At 42.5% G+C, this 12,968-nt stretch overlaps 1 protein-coding gene across 1 annotated transcript in view; it reads right to left on the bottom strand.

Annotated features, from left to right (window-relative positions):
* Positions 1 to 9,784, bottom strand: part of CTTNBP2 (cortactin binding protein 2) — a 91,144-nt gene extending 81,360 nt beyond the window's left edge. The window contains exon 1 of the mRNA XM_062583392.1: positions 9,545 to 9,784. Coding sequence (XP_062439376.1) covers positions 9,545 to 9,613 — 69 coding nt within the window. The 5' untranslated portion in view covers positions 9,614 to 9,784. The remainder of the gene's footprint in view (positions 1 to 9,544) is intronic.
* Between the last annotated feature and the right edge of the window lie 3,184 nt (positions 9,785 to 12,968).

Below are 12,968 nucleotides of genomic sequence, written 5' to 3'. Positions count from 1 at the left end.
CTACCAAGCTAGATCATACGAAAAGGCAGCAACAATAGACAATTAAAAGTGCTATCTCGTAATTTAAAGTTTATATATAAATAAACATAAAAGTTAATAGACATACATAACAAAGACATATGCAGCTTTTATACTTTTCTGTTAAAAACTTGAACTGAGAACTAGGAAAACAATCTTCCATACGAACAGTTACAGCATATCAGACTAAAAGCCCCACTTGGCCTGGTATCTGTCTCTAACAGCAGCAAATAATGGATGCCTGCCTTAAAATCAGCACCAGAACAGGACAAGCACATAATGACACTCTCAGCTTCCACCAATCTGCAGCTTAAGCACCTCCAGAGCCAGAAATAGCAATTTTGCATGTAGCAGCCCTTGACTGATACACCTGTTGTGAATTTGCCCCATTGCTTTTTGAATATCCTTGTAATTTTTGCATCAACATCTTCTGAAGTAAACATTGCATAGCTCAAATTGTGCAAGAACAACCTACTCACTTGGGAACCTGCTACCAGCTGCTTTTGCTCAATGCCTCAGATTTATTAAATAGAGACTGAAGTCCATGCTACTCAAGCTATCAGATAGGGCTTCATGCGTATAGGAAAACAAAATTCTCCTCAAATTGATGTCCAAAAATTGATCAAAAGAGATGGACAAAGACAAAAACAGAATTTAAAAGCTGTTTAGGATGAAGAAAAAATAAAGTAGTGAATTTTGGGGTCTAATGCCTCCCTTTATAGAAGGCTTATTTTAATGTAAGAAAAATGACATCAATCCGATACGCATCATTATTTTACCATAAAATAAGAAAATGAGATACCATTTTTCAAGTGTTGTTTTATGCCTATGGAGGCTTTCTTATCCAACAAATTTTGAAACTACAATGATTGGGTTTTTTCCAGTATTTTAAGGACTGAAAGTTTAAGGTCATCTTAAATTTATTATGGATAACCAACCTTGAACCACTTGACACTGCGTAAGAGTGTACATGGCAGTTGCTGAAGATGCCACCATGCCTCTCCTCCTGCACACCTCCAAATCAATACATACAGAGCTACAACGTAGCTCACCCTAACCTCAACAAAATATACAGTTTAAAGATTTAATGTATTCTCAGGATGTGATTGTATAAATATTTTTTAATATTTGGGTAAATAAAGCATATGATTCAATACAATTATTTTGCCTCTCAAGCACTTCCCTGTCTGACATCATTTGGGGACAGGGACATCAGTCATGGTAGGCTTGCTTGTAGCTGTTCAGATGTCACACTGTTTGCTTACATTATACAAAAAAAATTATTTAGATTGAGAAAAGTAATCTTCTTAACATCTTCCAATAAAGCCATAAGTCTTGCATCTCTACAAAATAAAGTCTCCATTAGTAGCTCATCACTTATACGTGATCTGAGATTTGGCTACAATACATCTTGCCCAGTGCCAAGCTGGAACAATTTAACAAGTACCTAACCAGCCATCCATTATATTGGTTTTACAACACAAACGTAGGAATATGTTGCCTGAGGGTGAAATTTGGCATACGCAATCTAAACACAAGAAAATTTTCCTTTCCCTTTTCAGGTTTTTAAAATGTCTGGTTTATGTGATTGAGAAAAATAAAGTACCCGAAAAAGACTACGGCTTCTCTTCTCTAAGTCTCTAAAACTTTACATTTTATTTTGCAGACCAATTTTGTAAGGAGTTTGTGTTGTCTGAAAACAAGTGCACAGACAAGAGAGCAAACAGCCCATCAGCTAGAATGCATTTAACAAGCTCTGTAAGCAATCTTTGAAGGAGTAGAGGTAAAATAATAACCATCATCAAAGATTAAATATTTGGCCCTACCAAGAGCCAAAAAGAAAACAAACCATACCTTCCAAATACGAAAGGGCTGAGCTAGGACATCAGTCAAACAGTACAGGCATTTCCCCCACTTCATCATCTTTAGAAAAGATGGAAAGAACACGGAGCATATTGTCAAGGGGAAAGGTCACCAGGAAGTAAATGAACAGAAAGGACTCTTTCCTACTTAAATAGCTATTTAGGGCAATGATGGCAAAGGTCTTCAGGCTTAAATTTATTCTCCTCTTTCTCCCACTCCCCACTCCCCCAAAAAAGTTTACTGTCAGGGATTGGCAGTGCCAATAGCTTGACTTTGTTGATCCAGCTCAGTAGACGCTACTTTAGAAGCTAGGAGTGCAGTTCTTTGTGCTACCACAGCTGCTGTCAAAGACTCAGCTGCCACTAGCAGAGGTCTCAACAGATAGATAGGAAAGTCATAGCTTTCTAATTTCCTTAAGCAGGGCAGAAGCAAAAGGCAAGTTAGCTGTAGATTAAGCACAAATGACCAAGGAAAAGAAGCTCCTTCCTGCTCAAAAAGCAGCTACATAGCCTTTTTAGAGAGGGAGCTTGGTAATAACCCAGGATGTGAAAAAGAAATCTGCAGAGCATAATTAAGGGTTGAGGTGGAAAGATGAAGGAAGAGCATAAGCATAAAAATGCTGTACACAAAATACATGGGAAAAGCTGTCAAAAAGGGTCCTTTTAGAAGAGAAAGGAAAGGTACATATGCATTTGTTACATATTTTATATTGAGCTCCATTAAATACACACAAGAGTCCTCCAAAGGATTCATAAACCCTAAATAAGGTTTTAAAAATATAATGACTTGCTATTATTTACTAGGCCATAGAAAGTAAACTTTCAATGTCATGATGGCCTCATAGCCATCAGTGCATTATCATTACAGAATCATAGAATCAGTAAGGTTGGAAGGGACCTCTGGGGATCATCTAGTCCAAATGCCCTGCTCAAGCAGAGTCACCTAGAGCATGGTAGACAGGGTTGCATCCAGGCGGGCCTTGAAGATCTCCAGAGAAGGAGACTCCACAGTCTCTCAGGGCAACCTATTCCAGTCACTTCACTCTCACAGTGAAGGAATTCCCCTTCACAGTCAGGCAGAACTTCCTGTGCTTCAATTTCTGCCCAGTGCCTCTTGTCCTGTCACACGGGACAATTGAAAAGAGTTTGTCCCCATCCCCCTGACACCCTCCCTTCAGGTACTTATACACATTGATAAGATCCCCCCTCAGTCTTCTCTTCTCCAGGCTAAAGAGGCCCAGCTCTCGCAGAGGTTCCTCATAGGGCAGATGCTCCAGCCCTCTGATCATCTTCATAGCCCTATGCTGGACTCTTTCCAGTAGCTCCATGTCTCTCTTGTACTGGGGAGCCCAGAACTGGACACAGTACTCGAGATGAGGCCTCATCAGGGCTGAATAGATGGGCAGGATCTCCTCCCTCGACCTGCTGGCAACAGTCTTCCCAATGCGCCCAAGGATACATTGGCCTTCCTGGCCACAAGGGCACATTGCTGGCTCATAGTCAACTTGTCATCCACCAGCACTCCCAGGTCCTTCTCTGCATGAAACCACTGCACCAGGGAAACAAAACTCCAATTCACACATTTTAGAATATTGAGCACATTCCCCAAGTAGAAGTCATCTGATCAAGCATAAACATCTGTTTTGACTAGTTCTCTTTAGTTGCCTACACTTAAGTATCCAGTGCAATCTGAGATGTCTTGAGGATCAGAGAGATCTTTTCAGGACAGGCATATATGACACAGGACATAGGAGAATCACCCATGCCACCTGAACTGACAGTAGCTGACCAACCAGGATACCCTAGAGCATCTTAAATGCTGTTAACACTTATATGTGAACTACTAAAGGGAGCCCTCAGACAAGGATTAAGACACTGAAAGTTAGCTGTGAGTATGTGAGGTGCCTAATCTCCCATTATTGTCAGTGGAGACCTATTCAGCCTAGTTAAAACAGTCAAGAACACTATCCAGCTGAGTAACCACCAGAACTGTGTGTTCAAGGCTCCACTGACTGTATTCTTCACACTGACTGTAATAGGATATTAAACACCACGCATACCCATAAACACCTTAATTCAGAAGTCTTGTGCCTCCAAGAGTCACCTAATCACTTCACTCAAAAATAGAGTTCACCATTGTGTTCAGCCTAAAGCAGATTTCTAAAACAGACAACTCTGTTTTATAAAACAGATCATAACCACTTTCTTTCCACTGACTCTAAAAGGAAGTCTAAAGAATTATCTCAACGTAAACATAAGCAGGTGGTCAAATTAATTCTAATCCTTTTCTAATACAGAAAACTCTGCAAGTGCACAGAGCACTGAAATAACTGATTATAATGTCCACACAGTGTTCATGGACACTGCAGAGACAACTTGATTTTTTTGCTTTCAACATTTAGTTTATGTTGTCTTTTCTTTAAGTCAATGTGCTCGGAAATGGGTGAAACAGGTGCAAGCACAAGAAAAAAAAAAGAGTAAAACCTAAAAAGTTTTAGAACCACTGAGTTCAGATAACTAGTATTAGGCCTTGCTTGAGGTTTCTTGCTGCAGAGAACATCATCTTAGGATAACTTTCAGAACTTTCTTAAAATGTAATACAATCATATCTAAGGACCATGAGAGAACTTAACATGCATTTAATTATGCACATCCATTAGTTCACTGGCTTTTATTGTATTGTTCACCACACAAAGTTACTTGCTTATTTTGCTCTCGTCTTCCCCAAGCGCAGCTCCCTTGCTTTCCATTGTTTTCAAGTTTTTTTTTTCAAGTTTGTGGAGATTTTGTTTACCTGCTGCAGCTTTTTGGCTTGGGATAGTGGTAAAACTTTTAACAGCTGTAGTGAGACTGACGGAGCACTGGAACAGGTTGCCCAGAGAGATTGTAGAGTCTCCTTCTCTGGAGATCTTCAAGGCCTGCCTGGACGCAACCCCGTCTAACATGCTCTAGGTGACCCTGCTTGAGCAGGGTGTTTGGACTAGGTGATCTCGAGAGGTCCCTTCCAACCTTACCCATTCTATGATTCTATGATTAATTGTAAATATATAGGAAAGTTGAGAAATTTATTAAAAAAAAAGTAAAAAATTAGTAAGACATTGTGCTTTATACATATCCAGATAGCATCATAACTGCTAAAACATACTTGCAAATCACAAACACTCAAACGTATTTAAGTAGCTTTGATTTCAGCATAAGTTAAGTACCCAAGTCCTTTCTATGGATTCAGAGACACAACTTTTCAGTAATCACGTTTATACTATTGCTTAAATTTAACGGGCTTTTTCTGTCCAGAAAGTCTATTTCAAATAAGTTACTTCTAAGGCAAATAGTATATGATTAGATTAAGACATAGGTCCACATTCTTTAAGTTATCTTTAGAGCTGTTTTTAACTCCTTCAAAATTTTAAATCTTACGCTGTGTTATGTTAGAACCAAAATCAAGACCCAAGAATCTTCAATTCACACACCACTGAGGCAGTATCCCTTACTTAAGCCCACTTGACACCCTCCTGTTTACATATTGAAGTATTATACAGCTACTGTAATCAATTGTTCCTTTTTGGAGGCTATGGATGCAGATCTCAGACTATTGTCTTCCTAAACTCTGATTGCCTTCTTCCCCTTCCTATTTCATCATTCCCATCTCTATTCCTATCTCTTTATATCATCTCTGAGACCAAAACAATAAATCATATTATTGCAAGGTGGATAGAGTCTAGTCTCTCATTACAGAGGAGATACAGAGCAGTTGCAGGACTCCAACAAACAGAACTGCTGCTATTTCCGCATTTCACGTAAATGTTGGAATACCTTAACAGTGTTACTCATCTCACCAGATGAAAATCACTTCTCTGAAGGATAACAGTACACCAAGAACTTGTATTTATATTAGGATTACGGTGGTTAACCAACGTCCTTTTGCAAGTGACCATTACTCAGGACGTAGTCTCCAATAAGACATAGAGTCTTTGATCTCAAGGGTTATGGCCTCATTTTCTGCTACTTGTAACATTTTTCAGATAGGAAGCTTACCAGCTCATCTAAGTTAGCCTAAATAATTCTGTTAGCCTAATAAATCTGTCTAAACCATTATTTAGCATTCCACTATATTGATTGACCAGTGTGGCAATTCTACTACTAGCATTCTTGCAGACCGATAGATCCTGAATACACCAAACTAAGCACACAAACCTACAAAATCCCACCACAAAGTGTCATGGAATGTCTCTCCACCTATTTCATTATCAATTTTTAATCCAATTAACATGGACAGTATTTTCCATAGTGCAACTTTTGGGTTGCTGTGGGATGAATAATAACATACAAGTATGTTATAAACTGCAGGCCTAATATTTAATAAATTATCTTCCATCTCTCCCATTACTTACCATTACAAGCAGTGCAACGATAGAGAGAATTGCTTCAAGAAACAAAACTTTCTCACTTCTTGAATATACATTAGCAATTGATCATTTCAAACACGTGCACATCAACTCCCAGTGAAATTCTGACTGATTTCAGAGAAGCCAAGATTCCAGTCTACAAATATTCTTTTTACGTACAGCTTTATAGATGGCATAAGGTACTATCTTTTAGAGAAAAATATCATTTATGCTTTCAACCACTGGCAAAGCAAAATCCAAAACAGAAAGATCGTACTGAATGTTTTTACTGAATAATTTTAACAAATTCTATTTGACAGAACAGGCTTTTCATAGTCTTTGTTTCACTGAAGCTGTAACACTTGACATGCCAGACCTCTACACACTGCAGGCTGGTGCCCAATGTTTCAACAAAAAAAAATACCAAGAAATAATCCAACTTGGCATTGTATAATCATTATTAGTAGATATTATACAGATGGAAGTCACTCAAAGATATCCTAAAAGACACATACTTTTCTCCTCAATTTTAGTCTATGCTGCACCAACACAATTCCACTGGCTTCAGTGCAATCAGTGTAGGTATGAAAGAGGACGAGACTCAGTCCCATGCCATTTTCCTTTGTTATTCTTATCATGGTAAAAATACCAGTATTTCTGTGGGAAAGAAGTGGTGAGCTTACCAATTGCTGTACTTCATCAAAGGAAACTCAGAATGACAAGATTGTTGGTTTCATTCCTAAATGTAACACCCTATAGAACACTCCAGACTTTTTCAGGGAAATTCTCTAGATTTTTTTTTAGTCAAATTCCCTGGTGGATATAAAAAGGGAAGGGTCATTTTTTATCCTTTTCTGCAATTTTTCTAAGAGCAGCAAAGAAAAGCCTTTTTTTTCCAGTCATGCTACTGACAGTGTACTGATAGTGTACCAAGATGTAACAGTATTTAGTATGAGAAAATCGTACTGTACTGTCTAGTGTTATATACCTCCTATTTACATGATAGTATTTTACACAATAATATACTACTATGACAAGTTATCATTTCCAAAGGTTTTCACTGCACCGTTTGTGCATTCAGGGTTCCGAGAATTAAAAAATAAAAAATCTAAAATTGTACTGAAAAAAACAGTATTTCATTATAACTTGAAGTTTAGAATGACTTACAAAATAGTCACCTGGATTATTACTGCAATCCTGACAATATGCAAGATGATTCAGTTGGTAACTTTGTATCTTGAGCTTAAGGCAGAAAATAACTTCTTCATAATCACCCTTCAAAAGGAACACTACACTATTGTATAAATACTTTAAAAAACATTTTCATCACATAGGAGAGTTCTTTTTACTTTCCCATACACGAAATAAAAGGAAACCAAAAATCCAAAGTTCATACCAGCAGGGAAAAAAAAAAGATGATAAAGAGTATTAAATATTTAAGGACTGAAGGCAAATTAAAAGACATCATTTTAAAAATATTTTGTTATTGCTTAAGTATAGCTATTACTTAAGTTACAGAGGAATACAGAGGTTACTTTCTAGTATCTCTTTAGTTTTCAAAAATATTTTTAAAAACAGTGGGCATAGAGCTTATTGCTTCCACCTTAGACAATGAGATCATCAAATTGCAGGAGTGGCTTATACTGCATTGCCTAAAAGTGCAATATTAGATAATTACTTGTTTATTTTGTTTGTTTTGAGTTCCTAAAACTAAACTTAAAATAATAATAAAAATATACTAAAGACACTACATTATAAATAAATTTTTGATCAAAGCTCATTTTCAAATAATTTAATATTTTGTTTTTATGAATTTTTACCTTAATATCCATTAAATTAGTGATGTTACAAAGATTCATTACATTAAAAAAAAAGTAATCCTTAAGTAAAACTCCATTTTCAGGACAATAGACTGGAATTTAAAGCACAGTTACAACACGGTTTCAGAGAAAAAACTACTGCCTGTTCAAAAGAAAATATTAACAATATCCTCAATTTCACAGCAACTAGTAACATTCCCCCCTTCTTGGGTCATTACCTTCAGAAACGATCTTTGGATCATAAGATTGGATTTTATTATTTTATTATCCTAACCAATGTGTTTTGTGGCAATGAAAAGCATCTACAACTCTTGAGAACACAGCCTGAGGGTGGACTTTTCCCATCCAGCTCTCACCAATAACTGTCAACTGGACTATTAACACAAGCTGATTAACACCAGACCATGCACAGGCAAATACCACAGACATGCATACAACAGCTCTTGGGTGTTCCTTCTTGGGTAAGGAAGAGCGTGAGGGAGACCGATCTGCAATTGCTCTGCACCGTTCAGGTTCACTGGACAGGTGAGAAGCCAGGGCGAACAAAACGAGCCGGACACCTGAGGCGGCTAACTTCTGCTCTCCTGCAGATCGGTTACGTGAGGAACAGCAGAAAGAAGCCTTATCGCTTGCAAATTTAAGCAGAGGAGGAAAGGCTCCACTCAAACGGTCCGCACTGGCTGGCACCACATTGGGTCTGCCTTCGCCCAAAGTACCTCAGCACCTGCGAGAAAGGCGTGCGCGGGTTTTCTCCCGGGGTGCCGGGGTTTTTCCGCGGGGAGCCAGCTCTGCCCTTGAGGCTCAGCCCCGGCGCCGTAAGGGCCGCTGGGCCCTCGCAGCCGCGCTGCGCCCGTCTCCACACGCCGGGCGCGCGGGGAAGGGGCGCTGCCCCGGCCCTGACCACGACCAAGGAGAGCGCTAGGAACGGGGAGAAGGGAGGCTCGCTGCGGCGGGCTCGGCCGCCCGGCAAGGGTTAAGCTCAGCGTCTCCCCGCCGCGGGCTGACAGCTCCCACCGCCCCGGGCGCTGTCACCGCCTCAGCCCGCCCGGAGAGAAGAGGCGCAGCTCCCCCCTCGCTGTGGCCGACGGGGGGAAGGGGTGGGGGCGCCCAAGCCGAGACACGGAGCGCCCGGAGCAGCGCCGCGGGCGCCTCGCCCTCCCCCGCCGCCCCGCCTGGCCAGCGCCCTTCCCCGCCGCCGCTCGGCGACCCGCGCCGGGCCAGCGGGAAGAACAATGAGGGGAGCCCGCAAGGGGCCCGCGGTGAAGCGGGGCAGCCGCGGCAGGGAGAGAGCGCGCCGCCGCCGCCGCTCCGCGCCCCTCTTCTTCCCCGGGGCGGGGGAGAAGGAGGGCGGAGGAAGGGAGCGGGGGAGGCAGGTCTCCCGGCGCTGCTTCGTCCCGTCCCCGCACAAGCCCTCCTCGCCCCGGCTGGGTCTAAGCCCCAGGCCCGCATAGCCGGTTACCGCTGCCGTGGCCGCCGAGTCCTCCTGGCCGCCCGAGCCCGGCTCGCTGCTCGCGCCTTCCGTCGCCATCTTCCCGCTGTAACGGCTCCGGCGCGGAGCGCGGAGCGGAGCCGAGTGGCAGCCGCCGCCGCCTGCCGCTTAACCCCCTCCCCGCCGGCACCAAGCCCACCGGGAGCGGGGCGCTTAACCCCGCCGGCGCCGCGCCTCGCTGCGAGGGCTGGCGAAGTGGAGCCTCCCGCGTCTGCCGGCCGCGGCGAGCGACGCCCGCGGTCGGGCGACTGCCGTCCGGCGGCGCTCGGGTTTCCCCTCCTTCTCCTCCCCCAGCCGCCACCAGCCGGCCCAGAGGCAGGCGGAGGAGGGGAAGCGGGACCCCGCCGCGGGCTGCCCGCCCGCAGTGGTGGCTGAGGGGAGTGCCCAGGCACCGCTCCGCACCTCTCCCGCCCCTGCGCTCGGGAGCCGCGGAATGAAGAGACGGGGGGGGGGGGGGGGGGGGCGGGGGAGAAAAAAAAAAACCTTTTGCAGTGGGCTTGGCTCACCTGCCCAGTTAGATCCCCAAACCAGCAGAAGTGAATTAGGGAAAGGGAGCTCTTTACCGATGGTGGGTTTTTTTTTTTCCTTCCCCCAGTGGTACTGGCAGAGGGAGCGTACTGGAAAGAGCACCCCTCTCTTCGCACCTCCTCTGGAGGGGCTAGGGGAGGACATTGCTGTTGACAGACCTTGTTTACTCGTGTATTTTCAAGTGAGGCTGTGTTACCATGGACCTTAATCCAGGCCTAGCACTCCGGGGTCTGGTTAAAACCTTCTTGTGCTAGACCCAGAGCCCACCCTGTCCAGGCCCTGCCCTTCACCTTTCCAGACCAGCACCTGTGTCAAAGCCTGCTTTAACTCTTCCAGAGGAAGGTTTAGGTTGTGCTTCCCTCACTACCACCTCAGCTAAACTGCACATTCCCCAGCTGCAGGGGTTGGTGCTACATGGTCTGCTGGCAGGGATGCTGCCCAAGGTCTTGTGCAACAGCTTTGCTCCTGCTCTGGGACCCCAGCTCATTAGCTATATGCCAAAACCAAACCCGAATGTACCCTCCTCTAGGACTAACTGAAATCTTTTATGAACAGAACCCAGGACATTATTTCTTCTTTCCCAGTGACAGGTCCCACTGAGCCGTGCCTGTCTCCACCTGCACTAGGGCTGCTTGGGATCTTGGTCCATACCCAATTCCCTTAGCACTGAGACCAGACAGAAAGGGTCCAGTGCCTTCCCTTGACGAAAGACAACAAATGTTCCTCCAAGCATGCAGTACCCAAGGATATAACTAAAAATATGCATAAACTTTCCCTTTTACAGACCCACAAGCAAAAACAATGAGAAATTAGTAGAATAAACATCACCCATAGTGGAAGTGTTCATTGAACACAGTGAGCAGAATTCAGTATATAGGACCTATTACAGTGCACATAAACTTCAAACAAATAGATACATTCTGAGTTTTTTTTTTCCTCCATGAAAACCACCTAACTCTCTTATACTTTTTGTAACTATGCTGTGGGCTCACATCCCTTCCACTGCTGAAGTTGAGAAATGATGTTGATGGCACACAGCCTAAACCAACTTACTTTTCTCAGTTCCTCAGACTCTAATACCATTTAATTTGTTTTTAATTTAAATCGTTGCTTTCTTACTTTATTGATGGCAAAGTACTATATATTATTTACAATTTATATAAAGTTCTAGGAGTATGTGATGCTTTGCCATTGCGAAGCTTAATGAAAAGTCACTTATCTCCTATGCATTTTATCGTACTTACTCCTCTCCAAATGGGTTTTAAACACTGTACTGTTTTGAACTGGTTTGAGAATATCTCTTCTCTTATTGATTCCTATCTACCCTTATCATTTCCAATATTTCCTTGATGTTTAACTTACTGGAATCATCTGCTGACCATCACAGTTACTATACTGTCTTTCTAACTGAGCTAGTACAAAGCATTCACAGAACATCCTATGCATATGCAAAAAGTGCTATTTTTAATCCATTCACATCACTCATGTGATGTAGTAAAGGCTGCACTATTTATCTCTTGCTCTGCTGAGACCATAAACTCTGCAGTTTAGCTGATATTTTATCAATTACCAAGAGAACATTTATCAAAATAACAATGAATATTGGATTAGTCATAGCTTACCATCTCAGACTTGAGAATTGACCTATCTGTCCTCATCTGAAGATAAATTTAGAAATTATTTCTGAGAGGAAAGGGGGTGTAATTCTCAGATCTCAGCCAACAGAAATTAATGGGATAGATGGATCAGCAAGACTGCAGCTAAAATCCTACCACCATACAATTAACATCCAGTACATCATCCAAGCATTGGAAGTAGCTTGACCTGCTGTTGTGGCAGAAAAGATCAGAGGCATGCTTTTGAAGGAGGAATGATCTAGATTTCTTCTTTATACCATTAAGTTAATTGTCATAACATTTTGAAAATATTACTGATTTTTGTAATTGTATGAGCCTCCACTGGGTGTTTGTGTTTCTTAACTTTCCACCCCACTAATGGTAGCAGCAAGGCTTATTGGTACGAGAGCACTAAAATCCATATTAGATATTACTAATCACTACTGTGAGCAGATTCTCATGCTGGGTAGCAGTCATTACTGCATTGTCCATGATGGCAGCTGGGTGCAAACGTCTGAGTTTTTGCTGCATGAAGTACTCCTTCAGACTCAGGACCACCTCTAAAATAGGAAAACTTTTCTCTTTGGAGATCGATCTTCAGAGGTCCCTTCCAACTTTACCATTCTATGATTCTGTGATCACTGGACATTGGGTTACTGATTCCCTGGCTGCTCTGTTTATGCTACTGCCATCCTCTCTTTCAGGATTGGCTTTATGCTTTCAAATATAAAGCATCTACACATATAACATATGGGTTCAGATGGATGGCTAGCATGACTTGGTGACTGCTCCATAATACACTGACACTGCTATGGCTGTAGTATACAAAGTAAAATGTCTCTAACACATAGCCAAGTCAGAGCTTTGCTGGAAGAGACATTGCTTATGCTTTTACAGATAAATTATCTTGTCACTACATTGAGGCAAAGGAAGTGCTCTTTTCAGAGGAAGGTGCTCCCTCTATACATAATAGTATCATGTAGCTGGCAAACTGAAAATAATTAACCCTTTCTCTGCTATTCCAGTTTTACTGAGATTGAGTGACAGAAAGGCAAGGTCAAGTCTAGGAGTGGTGCCTACACCTGAGCTTTAAATGTGTTTCTTTCCTATGATTAGAGAGCTGGCAGGCAAAGGTGGAATGTCCACACCTTACAGGATGCAGCTGCTCTACTGAGCAGTGCACTCATTCCCTCCATTAACACACAACTGCTGTGATAGAAAATGTATGCCTTGGCTTTACACTGGCAGGG

Source organism: Rhea pennata, chromosome 1, assembly GCF_028389875.1.
Source record: "Rhea pennata isolate bPtePen1 chromosome 1, bPtePen1.pri, whole genome shotgun sequence".
Classification (NCBI taxonomy): Eukaryota; Metazoa; Chordata; class Aves; order Rheiformes; family Rheidae; genus Rhea; species Rhea pennata.
The sequence above is the reverse complement of the archived record's forward strand: the minus strand, read 5'-3'. Positions and strand labels throughout refer to the sequence as shown.